This window comes from Larus michahellis, chromosome 8, assembly GCF_964199755.1.
Source record: "Larus michahellis chromosome 8, bLarMic1.1, whole genome shotgun sequence".
Lineage (NCBI taxonomy): Eukaryota > Metazoa > Chordata > Aves > Charadriiformes > Laridae > Larus > Larus michahellis.
The window spans coordinates 50990325-51017043 of NC_133903.1; the positions used below are offsets into that span (position 1 = coordinate 50990325).

The window sequence follows — 26719 nt, forward strand, 5'->3', positions numbered from 1 at the left end:
TTGGTTGCGGCTGCCCCCTGGTGGGGGCCGGGGGCTGGTGGCCGCGGCCGGGCGCGTGAGGTCGGGGCGGGGTTCCCTCTCCCTCAGCCGGCGGCGCGAGGCGGCGCCTCGGCCGAAGCTCCGGTGGGGCGGCCCGGATACGGCCGGGTTCCCCTGCAAGACGAAGCGGTAGAGGTGAGGGGCGCCGCCTCATCCGCTTCCCTCCGGCCGACCGCCTTCCGCAGGCCAAAGGCTTGGGCCTTCGGCAGCTGGCTCCCCCTAAGGTACCTGGAACCCGGGCAGTGGACACAGAGCTGGTCCATCTTAGTACTGTTTGCAATGTTTGACAGAAAAAAGTCATCGTGGTGTTTGATTATCACCTCCCCTTTCCTCACACTGCAGCTGCCGTCGTGGCGATGGCTTGCGTGCCGTCACTGACACACAGAATGGACTGAAGTCCGCGTGCAAGTATTGGTCTGTCAGTCAGAGTGTGGTGGTTTGGGCTGACCAGGACACAGGCCGCCCGATTGAGTCGGTAAAGGACATGCCGCATGCTTGTCCCTGAAACTTGTGATTTTTTTCCTAGGTGGAAAATGAAAATTATTCACTTGTTACTAATAAAGTCTTTCTTGTAATATTTAGACGTAATAGTAATAAAAGAAAAATGAGGTGCAGCTACCCTTTTATTATGAATACAGACATTAATATTTAGCATTACTGTGTTAGAATTTGAAGCGGTTTGTGCCTCCCCTTGGGCGAAGGCAGTAACCCCGCCAGGCTGTTCCGTGGGCTGGGTTTGGCCCCCACACAGCCACTGCGCCCCTGTGCCCCCTCCTCACTGGTATGGGTTTGCTGAGTAAGCCTCATCGCCAGTCGCCTGAACTTTGAGGGCAAATGGACTTGTGGCAGTATCTGCCTTTTTGCTCTTTGGGGAACAAACGGCTGAGAGAAACAAAATAGCTGGAGACATGCCCTTTTGTAAAATATTCCCTGCTGAAAGAAAAATTTAGAAACAGAGTATCTCTTGTGCTGATTACTACAAGGGACACTTTTTATTGAGGACACTGAATGGGGGAGGACGTTTTGTACAGTGGTAGTATTAAAAATGGATTTTACATTGGTGAACTTGATCTCATATAGGTGGTGCTGTGTCCTGTCCCCGGTGTAGGCAGTTGGTGCAGTGTTAATAAAGCTCACTCTGCTTACTTTAGAGTTATGGCAAGGTTAAGTCTGGCAATATTTACTATTATGAACTGAGTGGGAACAGCTGAACTGCTTCCAGACCTAATCTGTCCATGGAAATAACATAGTCTTTGGTATGGTATTGTGTAAATAATCAAATAAACCTTTTGATCTAAGTTAATTCTGCATGGAGGAAAGCCCTAGGTGTCCACATCTGGACATCACTCATACGTAAACTGACTAAACCCCCCATTGATAGGTCAGATTTGGTTGTAGTTTGTTTTTCAGGAGCCCTGTATGTTTTGTGACCTAGATCCCTTTTCTGACTATCTAGGAGCTCTAAGCTTTCACTACTGTAGTCAAAACTAAAACATGTTGGGATTGGTGGTTGATTTAACATGCATTATTGCAGTGAGAGGCAATACAGTGTTTTTCTGGAAAAATATGAACGTTTAAATCTAGGCACTCATAAATTAGAGGTAAGTAGCTACTTTGGATATATTATAGGATATAATTGGATTAAAATAATGGAGCAAAGAAATTGCATTTTTGTCTCATTTAACTTAAATTACTATTCGCTCAAACCTAAAGACACTATTGACTGCGCACACACAAAATAAAGAACAATTTATTATAGACTCACCAAGACTGAGAGAAGAAAATAAAAAGATGGGTAGAGGGAGGTGAAATATTTAAGGCTCACTCTTGAACAGATTATGGGCTTCTAGTGTCATTCACTCTGTGGTGGTAGGTCAAGGTCCTTCTCCTCTGTGTTTACTGTGTTTACTCTGGGTAAATTTAATCCTTACCTGTAGTTAGAAGTTAATAGAATGACATCTTCAGAGTCATTCTGCCAGATGTCATTACAAAAGCGAAGACAACTTTTGAAGTTAGAGATTTTTTTTCTATTAGAAAACCAGAGTTATGGTTCATTTTGAAGTGAAATCCACAGAAGCACCTCAGAAGGCATTAATGAAACAAGACAGAAGTTTGGTGAACTGAAATAACATTAGGTTAAAGATGTTCGCTAAATAAACTGTAAATTATTTTTTTTTTTTAAGTTTCACAATATATGAAGAGAGGTTTTAGAGTGTAAATTTTAAAATAAATGTTAAATCACTTTTCTTCATTTTACATTATGGTTTGGAATAATGGAAATATTAAATCTCGCTGAGTTTGACTGGAAGATATATTTGACTTCAGAACATACATGAGTCTTTTCTGTTCACATCAGGGATGCTAGGAGGCAATGTAGTGGAAAGCTGACCTGCAGGAGGAAGTTAGTATATGCACTTTACCTGGATTTATGTCTAGTTTACTTCAGTTTAGCTTCTCATGGTTAAGTGACTGGCACACATAAAAGATATTCACATACTACACTCACTTCTGTTTAATGAAGACTCATGTTGCACTAATCTGATTAAATGACTTTCTGTAAGCCTCATAGACTCCTCTGGTTTACAGCTTCCTGACGTTCAGTCCCTTTGGGTGCTATATTCCCACTAGAGCAGTTATGGTAAGAAAGACCTCAACTTCTGTGAATACAAAAAAGTGCTTGGCCTGTTCTGCATATTTGTTCTAAGTGTAAGCATAAGAAGAGGCCCAGTACATTGCAGAAAATGTTGGGAATCCTTTATTCCTGTTGAAAGTAAATTGGAGTTGCACTCTTTTACAGCATTTAAGGATCAAACACTTAAATGTCTTTTTATTACCTTTCATCTTCCTGAATTTTTCCATGTAAAAAAGATCTAATGTGCATATATCACCTTGTTCTGTTCCTGTCTGTCCACTCCTAGCACTGGCAGGAAGTTGACGTGGTTCACTCCTGTTCCAACTATCCAGTAAGGAGCACTTTCAGTGCCGCTCCGTGTAAGGTGTGAATCTTTGTTTAAAGACTGTTGTCCTTTTCTAGCCATGTTGTCTTGAAACTTATCACTTAATACAGTTCTAATCTTTAAAACTAACAGAGTACCAGCTAGCAAAGCCCTCTGATGCAAAGAGATGGAAGCCTTGCCAGACATGGGCATCCGATGAGGAAGTTTTTCTGGGGTGAGTTCTGTCTAAATGACTGGGACAAAGTCATGCCTGTCCTGCTCAGTTTAGTAGCTTGGGCTGTTGAATCAAAGGTCCCCATATCTTTCCCATCACAATAAACCTACCTGCATATCATTTTGTGACTTATGGCACCTTTCTGGTAAAATTTTTGAGTTTTTCTCCACAATTTAGCTGGCTATAGATAGTACCCAAAGTGTATTCATTCAAGAAAAGTGCGTTCTTTTGGAATCTCAAAGGGCAGTTTAAAATGGGTCATTAAAAATAACTGATTTCTTGGCCATATTTTCATGGGTTTAGGCAGATTCTTGGTAGTAGCTCTATAAATGTGAAAAAGGATTCATTATTTTTCATATCTTAGGGCTTGAATATTCGCAGTTGCATTCTGCATTCTTTATGAATTGCCATTCTACAAAATATCTAAAAGTTGGCCCTTTAGTAGAAGAGTCCTACTGATACAGAAGTAGCTGACCAATTGCTTTCTTAACATTTACAGGTAGAGCAAAGAAATTAAAACATGAGCCTAAAAAAAGTAACATTCAAAAGTAACATTCGTATTTATACCAGGTTGAAGGACTCTTGGCGGAACTATTACCCTGCTCATGATATGAACTTGGTTGTCCCATCTAAAGGTAATTGCAAGTATAAACTTTGTATGTTCCTCAAGTACTGTCTGGTTTGACTTACAGAGGGTTTGGGTTTTGGGTTTTTTTTGGGAGAATGACTCTACTGTAATTGGCTAAATTGGTTTATAAGCCTTTTCTGGAATATCAGTGCTTAATGCATTGTTGTTTAAATTACTGTGTTGGAAGGAAGATCAAACTGGAATATGAGTTATCCTGAGAATCTGCGTTTAAATTCACCTGGGAGGTGTCAGCTGTCTTTGAGATCTGTATACTCATTCTAACATATTTTATGATGAATGCATATTATGGATGAGATGATAGAAATGTTTTTTTCTGTGTGCGCATTAGGTTTTTTGTCTTCTTAAAATAAATGTCATGTTTGATGGCATTACAATAGATGGTGTATTGCTACCACAGTGCTGTTTGGGTTATCTTGACACATTTGTAATGAAAAGGCATGCTATGCTTGAATGCATTGGCTTAAGGTTGTATTTGTGAAAGACAGAAATGTGTGGATTGTAGTTCTTTTCATTCTGCTTAAAAGCATATACAAACAGTAATTGTTCTGTCTCTGAAGAAAATATCTCTATAAATACACGTTTTTAGCGTTATTATTTTAGATATGACAGAAGGACTGATAGAACAATGTGCATATGAAATCTTGATACTGATACTGGTTTATAAGTTTTTTGGGGCGTTTTTTGTTGTTTTAAGAAGGGCAAAATTTACATGATTTTCACTTTTGACATATGGGGAGCAGGTATCTATGGGACTTGGTGAAACAGGAGAAATCAGATAAACATGCTCTAAATATTTCTATTTGTTGGGTTTTTTCCTCATGTCAGTAAAGGCTGTCAGAAAGCTCTAATAAAATCAACCTACTTTGGATCCCTAATTTAACTTAATTTTAAGGTTGCAAGATTTATTAATTATTTGTATTTTCCAGAAAATGTGCTCATGACATTGAAATAGTTGTATTTCTGCTATTTTTTTCTCTTCATTAGAAACGTTGAACACTTTGGAGAATTGGCTGACAGCTTTTTTTTAACAGATTCCAAATAAGTCAGGTTCTTCTCTGCTATTTTTCATGTCTGCAAGTTGTGAAACTGTGTTTTAAACATGCAGAATTTTATGGAATCACTTCCCCTTCTATCTACAGAGACTTTAATTCTTAATGATTCCCTTAACAAATAAAGTACTTTCACTGACTGAATTAAGACAATATAATTTTTGGAAGTTAATAAATTCATAAAATGTTACTTTAAGATGAATGTGATGGCATTTAGTGTGTTCCATGGTGTGGATCTTGACTTTATATATGGATTGTTGTTATACCTGTGTTACTTTAGTTGCTGGGAAGAGAATTATATTCTAGTTTTGAAGAATGTTAATGTGTATGTCTCTGTGTTGTGTGAAAGATAATTAGTATCAAAATACAGCTGAGGCAGCAATGTGTTGTGGCTGTTAGAGACAAACTGACTGTGGATTTCTATGTTAATACTAAGCCATGCATCATAACATGCTATTTAGAAAAGCCATCCCTTTTTGCATCTTGAAATTGTGATATGGCTAAGTTTTATCTACGCGGTTAAAAATATAGCACTGCAGGAAGTAACATCTACTGTTTTGGTGCCAAATAAAATGATCTTATTACTGTCTGAGTTAAGGTTTTCCCTGCAGTACTGTGCTGCTGTTGCCAGCTATTGACTGAAAGACATTCTTTGCAAAGGCACGTCCTTGCTTACAAGACAATACTCGCTAAAAATGACTAAGTAAACAAAAATGCAGTGTATTGGCATCTGTATTAGAAGAAAAAAAAACGCCTAGTAGGGACTTAGATGTATAAATGAGTGTCTGAAAAGGAGAAAGATTAATGGAAATTAATATAAACCAGGACTGAAAGGGACTGTCATAGTTGCCACGTTCATCCCTCTGTCCTCAGACGAGATCAGCTCTCTCTCATGTGAACCTTTTTGTGAATTTTAATGAAGCATTTTGATTGATTGTGATTCTCTGCTTTTTCTATAGATTGTTTTTGTGGCAAATGCAAGTTTAGCATGTAATTTACTTTCTCATTTGAAAGGTCAGCTCCTATATGAATCTATTTGGTTCTAACCTGTTGGTTTGTCAGTGCTAGAAGTTGGTGTACTAGAACTGCTATCTGGAAAGAGTAACAGGGGTGTTGTACAGACAAATCTACCTCATTACAGTTTATTTCCACAAATAATAATAAAAAAAATTACTTATTTAAATTGGGTTTTCTCATGGTAGAACTGAGGCTTCAACTTACACAAAATATTACTTTCTCTTATTTAAAAATAGATGTGTGTTAATTCTCACTTCAAAACCTTACAGAGATATTTACGAGGGCTAACATGAGGAAGCTTGTCCCCAGTGGTTCCTTCTGAGATGCAGAAAGAATCTGGCACGTCTTGACTGAAGTTAGCCTATGTGAATTGTCCTTTAAGTAGTTCCCCCAAAATGCTGGTGTTAAATAAGAAAGAGGTATCTTACATCACTGCATGTTTCAAGCTCTTCATGTAGAAATTAGCCAAGTGCTGTATTCTATTCACGTATTTCTGTGGAAGCTCATTTTGTTTAAACAAATCTGCCAAACTGTTCCCCAAGTGGCAGGGAGCAAAGGTATTTGCTTAACCTTTAGCCCATGACCTTCCTATAGGGGCGGGTTATGTCTACAAAGGGCTGGATGTCTGTGGAAATAATCAAGGGAGTGTTCGACATTTTACCCCTTTAGTTGGAATATCCAGGTTCTGGTCCATGTCACTTGAAACAATGTCGTACTTGTGTCCAGCTGCTCAAGATGATACTTCAGACATGGGCTACTAAGCAGCTGTTGCTTGCTTTCATGTGGTCTGGCTTTGTGTTCAATAAACACTGTGCTAATTTTTTTCTGTTCCTTTTATTTGAAGTGGTTTGCCAAATCCAAGTTTTGATCATCTGAAAGAGCCTTTTGACACACCAGAATTTCACAGACTTTACAGAGGTGAGGGACCTGGGGCAGAGTCCTTATAACAGAAACTTTAAATTTTTCCCTTTAGAGATATGCTAATGCTGCTCTGAGTGAACCTCATGTTCTTTGTTACACTTTGACATGAAGCTGAATTGAACTTTATTTCTTTCTAACATTTTTACCTGTGTTTCTGCATACTTTTTAATTGGTTTTGCATTTAATTTTCTCTCATGCTTGTCATGTCCTCTAAACAGCTCATGTTCTTCCAACATCTTTAATTCCAATGTTTGGTTCTTTGCTTTTCCCTTATTCTATAAAGAAGGAAACTAGTCTAGTAGATCAGGAGATCTGAACATGAGGCTTCATTAGCAAAAAGGTAGAGACCTCTGGCATGTCCTGTCTTCTCACAGAAAACTGCGAGGCCTTACTTCCGTGCATGCATCAGATTTTCCAATCTCTACAGCCATTTGAAAGCTTATGTCAAGAAAAATACATTGCTTTCCTTTTACATAGATAATTGTACTTTTGAGCAGTCTTTGATCTGGTGGATGCAGGAGTACCATCCATTTCCTGTGCAATCCTTATTTGTAAAACCTTTGTATAATTTTCAGGGATTCCTAGCAAGAAGCTGGCAAACCCTCAACTTTCAAGACAGCCCTTGCAGATCGACTTTATGTGCAGGTGATGTGCTGAGTTCATTCAGGGTTGCCATGGCAGCCTTTTTTTTTTCTTTATCCAGAAAAAGACTGCTTTATCAGTAAACATCATACACTTTCACAGTACCCTGTGACTTTTGTCCAAGGGTCTCATAGCTGTTAGAAGCAGTAGATAGGTGCGCCCTGAAATCGGCAGTGTCATAGGCCCCTTGCGCATCTTTGCTCACTAATGCACTTTATCCTTCATCTTTAGGTATACCAGTATTTATTCCCTCCACCTTCTCAACATTTTTTTTGGCAAAAAATTGTCCCTTCCAGACTGCATGGGGGCATGTAATTTCCTGTTCTGGGGTTTGAGCACTATTATTTTATAGCTAGGTGGTAAAATCCTCAGTCCTACTGTTCTCCTGTCCACTTCCCCTGATCTCAAAGAGTTCTTGCTCATCTTTTCCAAGAGTCTACTTTGTTGTGTGTAACTGCTCTCCTGCCCCTTGGAGCCAACAGACTGGGTCTGTTTCATGTCACTGGCAATTTTTTCAGTGATAAAAAAGAAAACAGGAGGATGGAAACCCAAACTGAGATGAAAATGATGATAGTGACTGTAATAAACTAATCCTGTCCAGAAGCGACGGAGTTATTTCTCTGTCTGTAGATCTCATAATAAAGTGATTTGATTCTCTCTCAGAAAATTATTCTTCATTTCCATTCAGTCAGGATTACTGTGACTATAAGTCTATCCCGTTAAACCATGGTGCATAAGCAGTACGTTATTGACAACAGTTTAACAGAGTGATGGATGGCAGCTTAATGAATTAATGTATATATTTTTATGTATTTCCACATACGCAAGTGCATATGCGTATGTTTTTTTCTACATCAAATAAAATATCTTGCCCACAGATGGCTCTTGGGATTAAAAGGATTGGAAAAATAATAAACCTATTTTGCAGTTATCCCAGTCCGCAACATCCATCTGTTGAACATTACTTGGGCACTGCCCCCACAGAGAAAAATTACAGGTAAAATTATGTTCAGAATATCATTACATTAATTATGTAATTATCATTGATTTACATTATATTTTGATTTTATGCTAATTATAAAAGTTTGTGTAGAGAATCCAGTAAATGACCAAGACGTTATGTCGTGGTAATACCACAGAAAGGGATAATTTCAGGAAATATATTTTGTGCTTCTGATTCTTTGAGACTAGCATGCGAAATGGTATCAGTATTAGGTATAATATCTCAATGTTGACATAATAGATATAATATCATATAGACATACCTCACTTTTAATGATCATCATTGTACAGGCCATGAACTGATACTTGTGTGTTGTAGGATGCTGAGGAGATATGGGCCTGGTTTGGATGCGCCAGTCGTATCCCAGCCTTCATTGCTTTTGGCCTCTGTGTGGTCTTCGACCCAACTTTGATGGAGATGTTACAGAGCTCTGATGGTACCTACAGAAGCTCCTGTGGTGAAAGATGTGCACGTTTTCCCTCTATGTTTCCCACAAAACTCTGATTTAGGAAGAACAAAAGAGCTTAAATGCTTGCACAATCACTTTGCATCCTGCAGTGGAATAAGAAAGGTCAGGCAATAACTTGCGCTCAAAAAGAAGACTTCAGTAGAATGGATTTGGTTTATTTAATAGTAAAGAAAAGGTCATGTCTTTTGTTCTTTTATTCTCACATAAATTGATTTTGTGAAGTTGAAGTTGGTTTATCACCATTTGTGTTCTATGCCTTTGTTATTTAAGTACTGGAGAAAAGGTCGTCATCTTGATGGGTACCTGATATTCCATGGTCCATTAAAACTGCATTATTTCTGCTGAAGCTGAAGTTTGGGTTTTTTTTAAATTGTTTTCTCTTTTCTTCCCCCCTCACCTTCATCTGCCCCAAGTCAACCCAGCTCCAACCAGATATTTTGTCATGCAGCCTAGCATATCAGAGGTGCCTGCATATGATTATATCTTTTATTTGGGCTACAGAAACTCAAATGTCTTGGCTGTGCAAGCCTGGTACGCCATTTAGATTCATGTAGATTTTCTTCATGTTTTGTTCACTGTGCAAGAGCTTGAAGAGATTCCCACTCTGGTATCTTTCCTTATGGGCGTGAATTGCATTATCTGTCTCAAAATGAAGTGTCAGTAGAAGACAGTGACTGAGTATTGGCATTCTTATTGTTTCATTGACCTCTAACTTCTCAACATGAAGCTGCTCCAAGAACTGAAAGCCTTTCTAATAGCTCAATGTGTTTCCTCTTTTATTTTCAGTAAAACACCCCCGGTAGAGATCTAACTAAGAAAATATGAGGGCATCTCAGGAGTGAAAGCATCAGGGAGGAAGGAACTGGTTTGGGGCTTGCAGGACCGGTAGTAGTTAAACAAAACCAAACCAAAAAAGTCAGAAACCCCAACGCAAAACCTTGAGACCCTTCTGTCTCCTCAAACCTTTATATTTCCTTTGTATACTCGGAAAATACTACCTGGAATCACAGAGATACAATACAAAGTAAAACTATATTTCCATTATTAGTATGATGATATTCTGTAGGATGAGACTTTAGTTCTTATTGAGAAGCTTTTTGATGTAGCATTTATATCCCATAAGAGGATTTTTGTTATTGTTTTAGAGGCCTTTCTATTGCTTTTGACATAGAGGGGTAATACTAGCATCTATAAAGATAAGGGAAACAGATAAAGATATTATGCCACGCTTGAGCAATTTACAAACTGAATAAACATAAATCTTTTTGCACCAGAATGGTGCCTTTTTCTGTTCTTAATGCAAAGCGACTACAATTCCAAGTTCCCTTTAGTTTTAAATGTAGTTCAAAGTATGCAAGTTTGTGAAAGAACCAGAACAGTCTAGAGGAAAAGTATTTGCGTACTGGAATTGAGGCTGGCAGTGGTTCTGCAGTTGTCGTCTCTCTCTCCCCCCTTTAGCTTATGTACATTTCCAACTGCTTTCTTCACAGGTCTCCAGACAGGTAAGACTATCTCTGTAATCTGCCTTGCGGACCAAGACAGAAAGTTAAGCCTGTGATAAAGTAATACAATTAAAATATCCAGTGCAGGTTAAAATAAAGACTTCCCTTCTTTCATTTAATTTTCTATGTTGGTAATTATCTTTTGGGGAGGTAGGTGATGGTAAATTTTTGCAGGAGAAAGGAAATGCATGCAAGGTGTCAGTGCAGCTGGCTCAATATGAAAGTGATTTCTAATCCTTAGGGTAATCAGAATAATCTGCTCGAACAGAAATCTATCAAAGCCTCTGCTGGAACAGGCCATCAACCGTGGGCGGCACATTCAACAAACTGAGAGATCTCTAGTGTAGCCGTGGAAGAAATTGATACAGAGCAGCAGGAGAGTATGTGTATGTTATGTAGTCTTCTGCTTGTAACTCTTTGAATACATTACATCTCCCCCCATGTAGCACGCCCGCTAACCTTTGATCTAGACTGTCTGTTGTAAAAAATTGGATTGTAAGATCACTAAAGAGCTTCATGAAAGGGAGAATCATTTATTTGAAATATCTTTAAAAGCCTGTATTTCACCAGGCTTTAACAGTATAGGTTTTGAATTTTTAATAGAAATGCTTGATTTTAATACTCTGGGGGATTTCACACTTTTTAACCATCATGAAAGATTCCTTAAAGTGATAAAATGCATTTATACCTATTTTGACTATCACAGCCGCTTCCCTTTCAGATAAAGTTACCAATCTTCCAAAAGTCTTCTCTGCAGCTACCTCTAACACATTTTTTAGCATTGCTAATATATAGCAAACACATTTTACTGAGAGTTAATGTGGTCCTTGAAAATTAATTCTTTATTCAAGGTAGGTGTTATCCTTGTATACTCTTGAGAATGCTGCAGGTAATCATACACTGATACCTTTTTTTTTCTTCTTTTTCCTCTGGCATACAAAATTTCTAAATCTCGTGCCAGAAAAACTACAAGACATCCCTGTGTGTCCTCTGAATGAAAAAAGTAGCACCTAACTAGGTGTTTCAAGGTCTTAGCCTGAAGAACTTCTTGTTCTTAGAAGTATTGTCTTGACTGGTTGTTTCTTTTTTGTGTTGATTCCCATTCTAATGTCTCTTGGCATTCTTGTAGTGTGATGCTTCTAGACACTTTTGTAAGCATCCTCTCTCTGAATCTGTCAGAACCAGCATACGGAGCTGATATTGCTAAGCTGGAGTACGAACTGGTGGCTAGAGAGCATCGCTTGAAGTACTAACAGCACATAATCATTAACAGAGCTCAACAAATCATATGTTGAACATTGTTTTCTGCATTAGAAGCCTGAAATGCTTAGGTTTACATTGCAACTCTTTAATTCATAGTTTTGCATGGTTTTAAAGACTACAGAGGGATAATGGTTTTGCATATAATAAAGACCCATGTCCATTTTTTGCCAAGTACCTCAAAACTGTAAGGTTAGTGAGGTGAAGATTTACAGTTCAGGGTGGAGATTTTATGACATCAATTATAAAAAGAATGAGTGTGGAGTAAAGAAGGCTAAATACAAAGCAATTGGTCTTTGACTAAGACAATTTTTTTTTGCATGGAGTAAGAAAGAAAGTAAAATGAAAGCGTTTAAAAATACTGAAGTCTGATGTGAAATTTATAATGTGACTCTTTTACAAAGGAAATAGCATTTTCTTTACAGCCAGCTCATCACTGACCATTTGTCTGACTTCAGTTTTACTCCAGCAGTCTTTGAGATGATTAAAGAGGAACTAGAAAAGACTTACTTCAACACGCTCATCAAATCAGAGGTGTTAGCCAAATGAGTGTCAGTGGGGAAAGGCTTAATTTTAGGGTAGTGGCAGAAAAGAAAGCAATCATCTTTGTTCTTCTGGTGTTGTCATAGTAGCGTAAAGTAGTGGCTTGAGGAGTTGCCTGTCTTTTTATCAGAAATTACCATGCAGTTCTTTGCATACTCTTATTGAATAGAGTGAATGCCAGTGCAGTAATTATATGTGAGCACAATTTTCAAACTGCCAAATATTTTTGCTTTATACTAAGTACTAGTACTAATGATCAGGTGCCAAAGGCTGACATGAATGCACATATAAAAAGTTATCCTGTGTATTTTTTTCTTATAGCTACTTGCGCGTCTTTTGTGAGCAACACCTGTGTGTATGTGCACTGGGAGGTTAAAATTCCTTGATTACCAGATTTCTGAATAAGTATCAGCTGGAGTCATTCCCCACCCAAAATTCCAGCCCAGCTGCCCTTTGCTTTGTTCTAATTGCCATTGGTCTCAGATCACTCACATTTCATGCTCTTTCCTTATCAGAGCCTCCTATCCTCTCTGGAAGCAAGCTTTATTTGTACTTTGAGTATAATTTAGACAGTTTGTGTTTATTTCCTTTCTGTTTTAAAATTTTGGTAGAGGAGAGGAGGTACTTGAGGCCTGCTGCTGCAGATGTTGGGGTAAGTAAGCAAAACTGACATTGCATGAGATCGGTGTCAACCAGCAAAATTTCTGCTTGATGCAGAAAGGAGAGCTTACTGGGGTCAGAGCTTTTCTGTAGCCCAGCAGAGCAAGAGAGACCTAGAATCTTCCACAACAGACCGAGGGAAACTGCATTGCTAAGCCTCTGGAGTAAAGACAGTAGCTAGTACTGTATGCATGGAATCTGACATCTTGATATTCACTGGATCTGATGACATAAATATTCTGAGAGTACTGTGTATTCATTTTTCTCAAAGGAGAAAATGTTAATCAAAATGATATATGGCTGTAGACTCCTGATTTGCAGGAGCAGCTGCAGGTTGCTCCTTGTTGGCCTTATTCTTGTTATGAAGGTAGTGTGTGCTCTAAAAGGGAGATACTAGATCAAAGCGCAAGGTATTTTATAGCCTTCATAGCACTAATAGCTATTGACGCTACAAATTATGTTGTCTTCATTAAGATTTTGCCTTGAATTGACTAACTGAAATAAAAAAGCTTCTGTATACCTGCAGATTAGAAGGTGCTGCTCCAGTATTTAGGATTAAATTGAGCCTTTTGTAGGCTGCTGTATAGGTATTACAAACAGTGCATAGGTCCCTCAGGAAAGAGGGAGATAACCATGTATCAAATAAGTATATACGAATATACATTTGTGTTTTGGGTAAGATGTGAGTGGGTGTTAGACGCTTTGCTGTTTGTGCTCCCTTCGGAAAGCTCCAGTTGGCTCCCCTGGCCCATCCCTGCCCTGTTCTGTCCCAGGTAGTGGATTTGCCAAACATGTATCTGCTCTGTAAGGTGAAAACTCTTAACAAATGTAATGCCAGCTCTGAAGTGACGATGTGTTACCAGATAAGGCCCTAGAGATTTGCACGTAGTCATTCATATTACCTGTACTAGTTTGCTGTGCCGTCACAATTAAAAGCATAATCAATGCAGAACCGGTCTGCATCATCACTGTGCAGGGAAAGTGAACTGAATGACAGTGATTTTGTACGCACAGTTTCTGTGCTCAAGACTTACTAAAATCTTTGATAAATTTACGGTTTATATTATTTTGTGTGTGATTATGTTGGATATCTATTTTTCTGCTTTTCCATATGCCAGCTGCTGTGGTCTTGGTTTTGTCACCTTACCTTTCTTGCAAGTTGATGCTTTTTTCCCCTCCAGTTAATTCAAGATAGTCTTCCCACCCACGCCGTAGATCCCAAATGAAACAATTCACTTTCTGCTTTGAAGGCACGATGGGAAACCAGAAATTGTCAGCTTGTTGTTTTGGATGGTAACTTCCTGAGCATTTCATGCTGAAGTCCATCAGACTGGATTTGATTGTTGTAGGCTGGGGTGAGGAGTTTAGAAGAATGTGTTCTTACAGGGTTGCTTTTTTGAGTTTCCTGTAAACCAAGGAAACCCTTGGGTAAGCTCACGGTGGGGAGGTGTAGCTCCCATTTGGCTGTTTTTTCCTGAACAATTAGTCCCATGTACCTTGTTGCTGTGGGGAACCTTAACTGTAGCTAATTCCTGGGATACTGTAGCTGAAAGTCCAGAGTAACATACTACAAACAAATACAGCATCATCACTAGATGCTTCTTTCACAGCTTCTCGATTAATTTATCATAGTCTACAGATGGGCCCACGTCTTATCTTTGGCTGTGTATAAATCAGGCTTGGGGTGCATCCCCATCTGTGTATATTTGTATTACTTAGAGTCTGAATCTAGCCCGGTGATCATACTTTGAATATCACACCTGCTCTAATTTAATTGTTTTGGTGCCCTATATATTGATGTTATATGAGCTTCTGTAAACTGATAACATGACTGAAGAAAAAGCCAAAATGTTCTATATTTGATGGTTGTCCACGTAAGTTGTAACACTTAAGACATCATGGTTCTGGGGCAAAGGAACAACCTGAGCTATCGTTTGGGATTGCGTGCCCTGTGTCTTTGTCTCTTAGTCTGCAAGAGACAAAGTAGGTATCCATGATCAGAGTCTGTATTGATAGTTCTTAATAAGTAGTTCTTAAATCACCAAAAAAACCCCAAAACTAGAACAAACAAAGGGAGATGTAGTTTGGAGAGTTCATGCCGCACCACACTGGGACGGAGCTCACATCTACTTAACCCCAGAAGGGAAAAAGGATTTGAAATTTGGCCTTCCCTGCAAAAAGACCACTGGTCGTTAATGGCAGTCTGTCGGGGCATCTCATATGGTTGAGAGAACAAACTTACTCTCAGAATAAACTTATCCAGGTAGCTGAACTATTTAAAATTTCTTGTTCTTACAATGCTTGTATTTATGGTACAATGATACAGGTCTGTGAAGCTCATGTTTATCTGTCAGTTTGGGAAATGAAAATAATTTTACACAGTTGTTTAAAATCTTTGCTGTGCACGCTCCACCATGTTTTGTAATCTTGAGATTGCACAGACTGTGAGTGTCTGTCTTTTTTTATTCCTTTTAGTAAAGAGATGTTCTTTTTTTTCTCAAGTCCATTGGCCTTAAAATTTTGCTGTTCCCTTTTGCTGTGTTAAGATTCTAATCTTGATAACAAAAAGGCCTGTGTGAACAACAAAACCTCCTAAAATATCTATTTTGAAATTATTAACATTGATTTTTTGTTTTAAAAAAAATGTGTTTGTTAAGCACCATCAGTTTTACTACCTGAGCAGTGTCTCTTTGGGTGATGATGCTTCTGTTTTGACGCCAGCTGCTATTTCATAACTGAGTTTTGCAGTTTCACAGGACTGTCTTAAAGGAAGAGCGGACGTTAAACATCCCAGCCAGAGTATCATTCTCATTGAACTCATAGGGGTATAATTAACAATACTATGCGGTCAAAGCCACTGTGCTGAATATTGCCTTTTAAACAAGGGATATTAGGTATTTATTGGAGAATGGTGCTCTAAAAGAACAACAGGAGGCAACTGAGATGAACAGAAAGGCAGGAACAGGTGCAGAAGTTATACTGTGACCTTAATGGCAGCCTAGAGATAAAGGTTTTTGGTCAGGTGTTGCCTGAAAGAGGTAAACTGCGATGGTTCTCCTTCTCCTGTAAGTATTAAGGAATAAAGGAAGGAAAGGCGTGTAATTGTCTAGTGTAGCTCTGCATGGAACCAGAGCTGACTTTAAGGTCCATGAACTGCTTTGTTCATAGGGACAATATGTCTGATAAGCTTCAGCTATTGTATTTTCTAAAAAAAGTTCCATGTTCTGTAGTAAATAAGGCAATGCCTAAAAAAGAAAGAAAAGCAAATGTGAGAAATTACTCATCAGGACTGTCATTGGATCAGACTAATCCCATTTACCCCAGCTCCTATCCACTAGGAGCTAGTCATGGATGCTTAGAAAAATAACTACGTCCTGGTGCTTTCTCTGGGCCACTAATGATTTTACATATAGGGGCTGTACATCCTCTCAGTTGTGTCTTTCTGAGTTGAAGCCTTGAAAAATGTAAAATCTTCCTCAGTTATCCTTGTTGACCTTCTCAGTGTCTTTTCTAGCTGCATTAGGCCTTTTTAGAAATGGGAAGATCAAAGTGGTATGCAAAATCAAAAATACATATTCACCATGAGCTTCCGCTACAGCAACAGATTCTGTTAACCTCACCTGCTCTTTTGCAGGCTTCCAGCCTCTGATGTGTTTGAAAGAGTTTTTATTATTAACTTCCTCACGACTTTTATTGCTGCTGATGCCTTTAGCATTGAAATAATGTGAATTCAGTTTATGAGGTCAGGCTTTTAAATGTGGCACACATTTCAAGTCATGCTAATAATAATTTCATATATATTTCCAATAATTTCATGTCAGTTTTTCATTCTTACAAGAAGTCTAAAAGTCAACTTAGCCTTTGTAAGAAAAATTCCTGTCATCAAAATTTAGACCTAAACATAATTTTCCAAGTATTATTTGTCTTCTGAGTGTTATTGCGAGGTGTTCTCTATGCTTAGACCTTATTTAGGTCTGTGTCTTATTAACAAAATACGTACATTCAAGGTTTTTTCTTGAATGTGTGGTCATAAGGTTTTCCATTATCCTTTTTGTGTAATGGCTTGAATTAAATGAATGTATGTGCTTTCAGCTAAGTCTGAGTGGGGGAATATATGCCTGAAAATAAAATACAACAGTTGGAACTAATCGATTCCTTGCTTGGCAGACTCAGCAGATAAAACCCTGAACAGGGTCATGTGACGTGTCTTTGTTATTTGTCCTCAGTTGTACCTGGCCAAGAACTGTAAGTTACAGCCTCTACTCTTCCACCTGAGTTTGTAGCCTGTAGGCAAGGACTGAAGAACTGAACTGATGTGAAGACCAAAAAAAAAAAAAAAAAATCAGTTCAGCCTTCTTTTTTTGCTGGACTCCTGTGTAAGCCATGCATGTCACCAGGCCAGGGCCTATCAAAATAAGAGGGAGATTTGCTTGTTACACTGTCGTAGCTTCTAACTCCCTGCTAAGGCGGCTGCCTTATCGTGACTGATGAGATTGCAGTGGTTTCCTTAACAGAGGGGGGCACTTAGCAGGCAGCTGCGGCTAATCCCTTAAGAAAATGTTCTCCCACTGAGGTACACAGTGAAATTTGAATGCTGCAAACAATTTGAAAAACATTATTATTTTTTAAATCGTGTTAATTCTTATTCTGCTTGTTGATGCGTAAGTACGGAGACAAGTTAGCGTTGCTGACCTCCTGTAAGAGCTAAGAACGTGGCCTTAACGCGTGCTTGTTGGTTTCTGCCGGTAGATGCTACCACTGTCGGTATGAGAAATCCAAGGGCAGTGTCCTGAGGCAGGTGGCCTCACTTCTGGGGACACTGTTGCGAGGTAATCTTTTGTGACGCTCATCTTTTGTGTTACTGTGTCTGCTGCTGTGATATCAAAAGCCACAGGTTCGTCTTTATCTATGTAAAATTTGATTCTGTGAGACTTGTGTCGTGGCTGGGGAGTCTGTGCTTGTGGCCGTACAAGTCAGGTGAGGTGCGCTGGCTCAGTTTGTTTCCTCCTGCTCTAGGTGCAGTGAGCCTGGTACGCAATTTGCCAGGCTGAGAATATTTTAATCTCAATGCCCCAGAGAGGTTTGGGACTCTAATGAGGTTCTTTCACTTCTTTTCAGCTGTGCTGTCCTCTATATTTAGACCTGGAGAGATTTTTCGTTTGTTGTTTTTGTCAGTTTTTTCTATTTGCTACCGTATTACTCTGTTAAAATATTTAACTGAAATGGAGAAATATTTTAAAGTAACAAAAACCTCCTTTTCGTTAAATAGAAAACTAAACCACCACTATTTACCAGTTTACACAATTTAATCTAGCTGAGAATAGCCAGTTAGGGCTCTGTCACTACCCCAAAGAAAGCCAATACCCCATTTCTTTGCTTACAGGGACTTCAGATTATTTACTGAAGCGCACAGCTCTGCATATTTTTTCTGTGACTAGGATGGACCAGTGTAGGCCTTTCCTCCAGCTCATTGTCTCGACGTGCGAGAGCTCAGACAGTCCTGTCCCTGGCACAGACTTTGAGAGCTGCACTTCACCCCAGGCTTCCCACATTTCACCTCATCATGAAATGAGTCTTGGCGGGGAGATGCTTGCTGCCTTCCCATGGGAATGACTGTTTGCGAGTTGTTGCAGAAACACACAGCTGCAGCCCCAATTTTTGTCAGCAGGACAGGCCACAACAACCCTCCGCCTACAACTGAAAGCGACTCTGTCAAGCTGTCTCCTGGGACTGTACCGATACCTTCATCACCCAGCGTGCTGTTTCCAGGGCATCCCGGGTCAGTGCAGACTGGCGCAGTGCTCCTGGTACCCTGTTTGAATAGAGGGCACCAGGACCCACAAAGTGAGAGAGAGGAAGCGTGTGAGTGTGGGTGTTTTGTTAATTAGTGTTTTGAGCTGGCCACTGAGCACCCAGCATGTTAATGTGCAAATGGACTGTGGCTTGAATCTAAAACGTGGCTCATGCATCCCACATCTAAATTCACTGTCTCTGTTGGTGTCTTTTCCCTTTGAATCTTTCCAATGTTGACACTGTGCATTTAGGAGACAACTGAAATTGGGGCTATATGAGCTCCTGCATTGAAGCAGTGAAAAACCGTGCAACAGACCATGGCCACAGCTCCCTTCCTGATGGCAAGGATGTAAATTAGGAAGACAGATTTAAAACTGTTTCACAAAGTTGAAGGACTTATTTTCTGGAGAACAACCTCAGTGTGAGGAAATGATGCGTACGTGCTCCTGCAGAAGGCAGAAAGGTACCCGAGGGATTTATAGGAGTACATGTAGGTGTACAGCATCTTAATGAAAGCAGGCAGCACAGTACTAGTATGGATGGACTCATACTGTAAAGTTACTATGTGTAAAAAGGGAAACAAAAAAACAAGAGAGTTTTATTGCTAATACAGCATAGAGTCAAAATAAATTAAAAAAACCTAAAAAAAGAGTAAGAAGAGATTTGTGTTGGCAGAATACATCAATGCCCCAGAGAGGTTTGGGACTCTAATGAGGTTCTTTCACATCTTGGTTGTGCTGTCCTCTGTATTTAGACCTGGAGAGATGTTTTGTTTGTTGTTGTTGTCAGTTTTTTCTGTTTGCCACCTTATTACTCTGCTAAAATATTTAACTGAAATGGAGAAACATTTTAAAGTAACAAAAACCTACTTTCAGTTACACAGAAAACAAAGCCACCAATGTTTACCAGTACATAAGTCCACACTAATTTGGTAATAACTATTTGTGTCTGGAAAGGATTAGCTGCTTGGCAGTGTTCCTTTAGGGACAAAAAGTGACTGAAAGTTACTTTCAGTAAATCTACTGCTTCTAAAGGCTTTATAACAACGCGTGACAGTGAAAGGTTGTATTACGTGCGGTGCTCTGATTGCTAATGATTCTTTCCTGCAAATTACCTGGGGTAGGAAAAAGAACGGTCATTTGATGCACAGTTTGGTTTTCTTGGTTTTGAGGAGGTACATATCAAGGGATGTTGGTATTTATGGCTACTTTATTCCCCTGGCTGATAACATGGATTTTAAGTTAAGTTACACAGTAGATTCCCCACAGAGACAGACCGAAGGGGACATCCAGCAATACCCAAAAGGAGAAAAGTCTTTCAAGCACTGGACTGCCTGCTCAAGCATCTCTCTGCACAGGGAAATGTTGCACATAAGATCCAAACCACTCATCCATTTCAGGAAACGCCTCCAGTCATCCCTCCTTGTTCACAATATCCTTGTTTCTTATCTAGGATTTCATTTTTACAAGAGAAGGGGAAGAGAGCAAGCTAACTGCACATTTAGTTCTCACTCACTCGTCTCCGACTAAAGCTATCACTGTACTTCTACTACAGGCGATCTCATTTTGGCTTTATTTCCATAGAGGAGGTTGTTTGTATGTTTATATGAAAAAAAAAAAAAAAAAGTTAAGACTGCCTGTTGTGTTTCCAAGAATAGCAGTATTTCTGTCTCTCTTTTTTCAGGATGGCAAAAGAGTGCGTATTTGCCTGTAACAACGTTTTCAGCTTCTGTACGTACGTGTTACCAAAAGCTGTATGAAGAAACTGAGTGGTTTGCAACAGTTGAACAGTCTAACACGTAATAGTGCGGGTTAAGAACTACACCAGTTTTGTTGTATGCACCACTCGGTTCTGAGACAACATTTTCTCACAATGGGTAACGACTAGTGTACTTGGAAGCTTTACTCATTTTTGCTACATCACTGAGATATTTGTTCAGCACAAGGAAATAATGAACCCTGTACTGTTTTCTGTGTGATTTGAAGGTGATCAAAACCAAAGTAGCAGAGAAAGATAATTCAGAGCAAAACGGTCTGTTCATTTACATGTAGAACGTGAACTCTTCTCGCTGTTGCGAATAGCTGAATTATACAATAGCGCTCCCAAGTCCCACTTTGCGTTTGGACAATTAAGAGTTGAGGAAAACTCAGCCCAAAATATGACACAGTCCCAGCATTTCAGGCGCTATAAAATAATTAGTTCAGTAGTCCCAGATAAAAAAATTTAATCGTTCTATAGAAACAGTGCACTGTTTTACAAATGTGTTCATTTGGTTTTCAGTAATCCTTATCGATGTAAGTACAGCAAGTGTTACACTGAGCAGATCCCTCCCCCGCCCCTCCCTGGTCCTTTTGTCGGTCACATAAAAACTGAAACACAAAAGGCACCAAGCAAGAACTTACTCTAACAGAACTTCAATATGACAAGACAGAGATCAGAAATGATTACAATGTTAAATATCATCCTAACAATCTGAACCATTATTTAAAATAATTAATTTCTTAAAAAACAAATTTGGTGTTTGACTTCTCAGTAGTTATAAATCTGTAAAGGCTGAAATCAGCACTGCACATTGAGTTCATTTACAATGGTTTGAAAAAAACTGCAGCCTTTTTATACATGGTTTATACAGGTTTGTTTGTGTGCATGTGTTCTTAAAAAAGTATCAAAACTGTAGAACTTTCAAATATATTTACATTCGTCTGTTAGTTACAGTGTTATCACATACAGCCTTTTCTCAGTTTTTTATTTCATGCACACAGTGCATGGATTTGTAGAAACAGAGCTTCAGACCTTAAAACAATAATGGGATATTCGCAATCGTTTTTTTCACTGCCTTAAAATCTAAAATTTGAATAGAAGGATGCTTGATTATTTCTGTATTGTCTATGCAGGCCATGAAGTATTTTGAGAGTATGTATTATGTTTGTAATGCAAAATTGCCCTTTAGACACTTTCTTCCTTTTCTTAGTCAAGAATCCACTTCCAGCTCACATTACACTGTGAATTTATTCTAAAAGAAGGAAAAACACAAGGAAAAAACCCCAAACCTACTCAGGCTGAGTCTCTTCTACTCACTTGAATACCAAAGCTCAGACTGACGTAAGAACACTAGGAAATTTCCCTAGGTTTTGGTACAGCTCAGGGAGGTGCTAGTCACTCACTCCCCACAGAGATTCCCTCGGAATCTCACAGAATGAGATAAGAAAAAACCGGTGTTTTTTCTGCAAGGTGCAGGATGCCCCAGCCAACAATATTGATACGGCCGTGAGTTTTTAACCTCCTTTAACCTTCTTGCCTAGTGCTCCGTGTGGTGTGGGAGAGCTGCCCTGGGGCAGGTTGTTCCATGGGCAGTAATTTGCAAGATAATTGCTGCGCTTCAAAGAATTCTGTGTAAGACCCTGCCCCAGAGCATCTCCTAAATTTGGACTCTTAATCAGTATGAGTAGGGGAAAAGGGCAAGGAGGGAAGGAATTACCTTTTGTTACTGTCCTGGGGTTTTTTCTTCCTCATGAGCCAGGTGAGTGTGCTCACTGTGGGTGTATGGAAGTACAAGGCTAAATCTTTGTTTCTCTAATTCTAAGCTAATTTGAGAGATGCAATATTCCCAGGGGGAAAAAGCATTTAGATTTGCATTTAGAAACAAACAAGAAACCTAAATCAAATTTGTACCAAGCCGTAAAAAGCAACAAGACAAAAAAAATTGGGTGCTGTAGGAGTTTCTCCTGGCTGAGATGCAGTAAGCAATAGCGCTTTAGTGAAAAGCACCGCAGAGGAAGCTTTCTGGATAGAGTGGAAAATGTAAAAGCAACCCTTTTGAGCCCGTTTGGAAACCGGAGCTCTGTTTGTTACGGGAGCACTTCATTCGGCAGCTGTCTTACCGCACAGCTCTTCCTTAGTGTCTTTAGATTTCAAAGCAAACTTCTCAAACATCCTGTAAAAATTCAATTGTTCCTAATGTTCATAAACGTAGGCTAGTAGTTTTAAAATATATGTATATATTTTTTTATATATGTATATATTTATATGCCTATATATCTATCTAGTCTAGATAGATATATACACAGATAATCTATGCACAGCAAGCCAAACATACCAAAAATAAATACTTTCACCCCTCTACTATATTTACAGAACAGGTCTTATAATCCAGATTTTGTTAATAAATATTTCTAAACTGCCTGTACAGAATATTTTTTTTACTTATGTTGATGGATAGCCACAAAGCATATTCAACATATTTACAAAATATCTATAAATATAGTCTTAGAATAAAGCAATAGCTACTGAACCTTCGGCCTGGCTGGTTATGTACATTGAGTTAGTAGCTCAGCTGTCGCTTATTCACTATCACAAATGGGTAGTGCAACAAGTTAAAACGTGTATAAAAGATTATACATACAAAACTCTCACATCCTTTGGATGTTTGCAGTTCATTATAACTTTGTGGTTACCCTTCTGCAACATAAATAACGATCAGAAAGAAAAAGCGGGTTCTGTGATCCAAAGCAAATTCGTTCAGTGTCTTGTCTGGAGCAGCAACTTCATCCTCATGGCAACCCGTCATCTTCTAAGCTTAACGCTACACGCTGTGAAGGAGAAAAAAAAAACAAACCACACTTGAGAAAATCTGTGACTTGTGATACTGCTGCTTCTTAAAAATCTCATTGTTGTCCGTAGTGTATTGGTGACAAATCTGTTTCGTGTACTGATTTTTTTTCCCCTCAAATGGGGTCTCTCACTCGAGTGTTACTGAAGAGGTGTTGGGAAGTTTACTTCACTGTGTATTGAATAAAGTTCCTTGTAAGGGATGACACCTTGTCAAGTGTGATTTTTAGCAGGACCTTTAGATAACACAGGGCATTACCTATGTACACGCCTGCCCGCCTGCAGAAGCTCCACTGCCTCCACTCATTACTTACGGATCTTTGTGCTCTCTTCTAAAAATACAATGCAGTTATAACTGCCAATGCTTCATCTCCCCAGGGCTGCCGCTTTGCAGGAGGCTCCTTTACAGACAAACGGCCGTGCAGAACAGCTTCTCTCTCTTCTGCATACGCTGGGCTTGCTATCAAAATGAGTGTTTGCTTTTTGTAGAGCTCAATCTTGCCAAGGCAAATTCCCTTAACTTCTTACAGAACCTCATTTGCTCTCCTCCTTGTGAGGAATCTGACTCTTCTTTACACTCTTACACAGATAATGTTCTCCCTGGTTTGTAGAGAAACTCAGGTTTTCCTTAAGGTATTTAGACACTTGGTAGAAGTCTAGGGACAGAAATAATGGAATCCAGTAAAGGATAAGTAACCAGCTGTCACATATTGAGCTCTTGAGGTAGCCAGTTTTACACGGGCTGGCTTCCTAGGTGTATTGGTTAGGACAATTATTCTTCATTTGAGTAGAATATCTCTATACAGACCGCTATATTCTAAGACAACTGCACGAGCTGCCTAGAAGTTTAGGCTTCTGCCTATTCAATGATTATTAAAGAAGTTCCGTTTTTTTGTCATTGTATGGCAAATAACCAACACTGTAATCGGCTGGCGATAATTCTGTATCTAAACTCTCAACAAAATTAATCTTCTCCATCAGCAGTTTCCTCAGATACTTACTGCTGGGTAGACATGGCCAATTTGGGCAGTCCGCCCAATGTGGATTTCGTCTTCATCTTCCTCTTCTGTTGTCTTCCTATACACTGGATTATCAAAATTCATGCTTTTAGTGTTCTTCCGTTTCCAGTTTCGCCAGATGAGGTATCCCCCCATGCACAGCAGGCCGATGACCACTAAGGAAAGGGGAAAGGAAGGGCTGTTAGCCAGGCTCGAATCTGCTGGGATTGTACAATTTTCTCAAAGCCAGGCTCTTTTGCCCATTTCAACAGTTCCCTTTGCCACCCCCAACCCTGAAAATCGGAAGAGAGTATTTCCACGAGCATTTTGGCCTGAGCTCCTGCAAAGGTTAAATTGAAATCAGCTTACCGACAGGAATGACAATCCCAATAACAGCTGCTGTCACAGTTGAATCAAAGCCTTGGTCATTATTTGCATCTGTAATTACAGAAATCATTTTGATCATTTAACTCATTTGCTGGTTTTTAAAGCCACATCTAAAGAATGTTTTATGTTAGTAACCGTGTTGCTCTGCCCATCAGAAAGCTTCTGTAATTGAGTTTATGAAAAGTTTTGTAATAAAATCACTACGGAGAAGATAAAAAGCATGTACACCCAAATCTGGGCCGAGCTGAGCTGCTCCTTCTTAGGAACCATAAACAGCCTGGCCGTAAAGTGCTGCTGCCCTGGCAGGACTGGAAACCACACACCAGGAGAGTGGCCAGAGACGGGAACTGCTCGGTACAGCGTCATCAGATCGAGAACCTCTGCCCAGAAACAAGGAAGTGACTGTACTTGTGCCTCTAATTTTCAAGCACAAAAACAGAGGCCAGTTTTAAAAACCATGACATTTAATGGAATTTTCATGCATGGGTCGGGGAGGGTGAATAGTGCTCTTCAAAAGCCACAGAACGCTTTCTAGCACTGACGCAATCAATGATTTATTGAGCTGTCAGAAGAAGAATGTCGTTCAAAGCCATCTGCACAGCTTTTCTTATTAATGTTTTTTTTATTTATTGACAGCTAGGGAGTCAGTCAACACACATCTCTCTCATTGGGGCAGTCTGCCTCGGCATGCAAGAATTACCCCAAAACTCAATATCGTACTTACAAGAGAAAAAAACAGTTATTGGGAAAAATAGTTAAAAAAATATCACTCTACTTTTCAAGTTATATATTTAAAAATGTTTGCTCTGAGCTCTTATAACAGGGGATCAGCACAGAAAATTCCTTTTTGCTAAAATACCAGGAACTGAGAGAGGAGGAACTAACTGCAGTTTGTCTTTTGATAGACCAATTCATGGAACTTAAAAGGCAATTTATCCTTTTAAATACTTCCCTGTGGCAGGTTGTTCTATTACATAGTTATTTACTTAATAACAAGCCAGACTATTTCAAACATGGACAATTAAAGCACCTAGCTTCCATGGATTATTAAAAAGTTAATTACTGCATTTGAAAGAAATTTGCACAAAAAGGACTTACAAGAATGAATTTTACAAATCAATTCTGCTTTCCCCCGCGCAGTACGAGCGTGCTGCATCGCTCTGCCTACAAACAGCGCCCTCCTCACACAGGGATGGATTAGTTGTGCTTTCCAGACGCACGGGAAACTGCCTGTTCTGCTCAGTGAAACGTTTAAGGAAAAAAAGTATTTTACTGTTTTTAAAGCAATCTAGATGTGTTTGAGGTCCTGAAGAGTAAAGTTGTCTCTCTGGACTGGATTTTTTTTATTTTTTGGAAAGGCAGTTCAGCTTTTCTGCTGTACCTCATCAGCAGGATCTGGCGGGATTAGCTGTTAGAACGGAGATGGCAGAGTGGTGTCATTGCTCACTCATTCCGTAGGGAGAACTTGAGGATCACCTATTAGTGCTCTCCATTGGGACACTTTTCTGAGATTGTAATGCCAAACTTCCAACAGGTGTCCTGGATCAGGCCACATTAATGTGCAAAGCACAGCCACGCAAAACACAGGCAGCTCATCTTGGGCCGTAGTCATTCCAAACGTCCAGGAGGGCTAAAGCCGGACAGGAGGCATTTCTCACACACAACTTGTGCCCGATCACATTAAAAATTCAACAATTAAAACAGGTGAAGCACCTGTGGAATCCTCCATATTACGGTCTGCAGCACTACAAACAGCACTGAAGCTGGGATGAACTCGTATCAGGCCCAAGGCAAAGACTAGTACCAACTCTCAGGGCCTCGTCTCTAGAGTCCGTTTCACGTGTGATGGATGAAAACCTGACATAACTCCCTCAACACCCTGCATGGCTGGAATCACATCAGCCATCGTAACAGAGAGAAAACCTGCTGTGCCTCTACCTGTTTATACCCGAGATGTTAGGTCAGGTCTCCCACCAGTCCATGAGTGTTTGTGATACGGCTTATATAG

At 39.4% G+C, this 26719-nt stretch overlaps 1 protein-coding gene and 1 long non-coding RNA gene across 5 annotated transcripts in view; one reads left to right on the forward strand and one right to left on the reverse strand.

Moving 5' to 3' along the window:
* The first annotated feature begins 19 nt into the window (after positions 1 to 19).
* LOC141747160 (uncharacterized) lies at positions 20 to 9304 on the forward strand. The gene is made up of 8 exons (XR_012588626.1): positions 20 to 263; positions 2958 to 3035; positions 3129 to 3210; positions 3781 to 3845; positions 6770 to 6843; positions 7422 to 7491; positions 8367 to 8485; positions 8810 to 9304. It is a non-coding gene; the product is annotated as an uncharacterized LOC141747160 (long non-coding RNA).
* Positions 9305 to 20932: 11628 nt separating this feature from the next.
* Positions 20933 to 26719, reverse strand: part of LRP8 (LDL receptor related protein 8) — a 190327-nt gene continuing 184540 nt past the window's right edge. For all 4 annotated transcript variants that reach the window (XM_074597009.1, XM_074597007.1, XM_074597010.1 and 1 more), the window contains 3 exons: positions 24694 to 24762; positions 24328 to 24500; positions 20933 to 23307 (listed from right to left, as the gene is read on the reverse strand). In XM_074597009.1, coding sequence (XP_074453110.1) covers positions 23269 to 23307; positions 24328 to 24500; positions 24694 to 24762 — 281 coding nt within the window. In that variant the 3' untranslated portion in view covers positions 20933 to 23268. The remainder of the gene's footprint in view (positions 23308 to 24327; positions 24501 to 24693; positions 24763 to 26719) is intronic.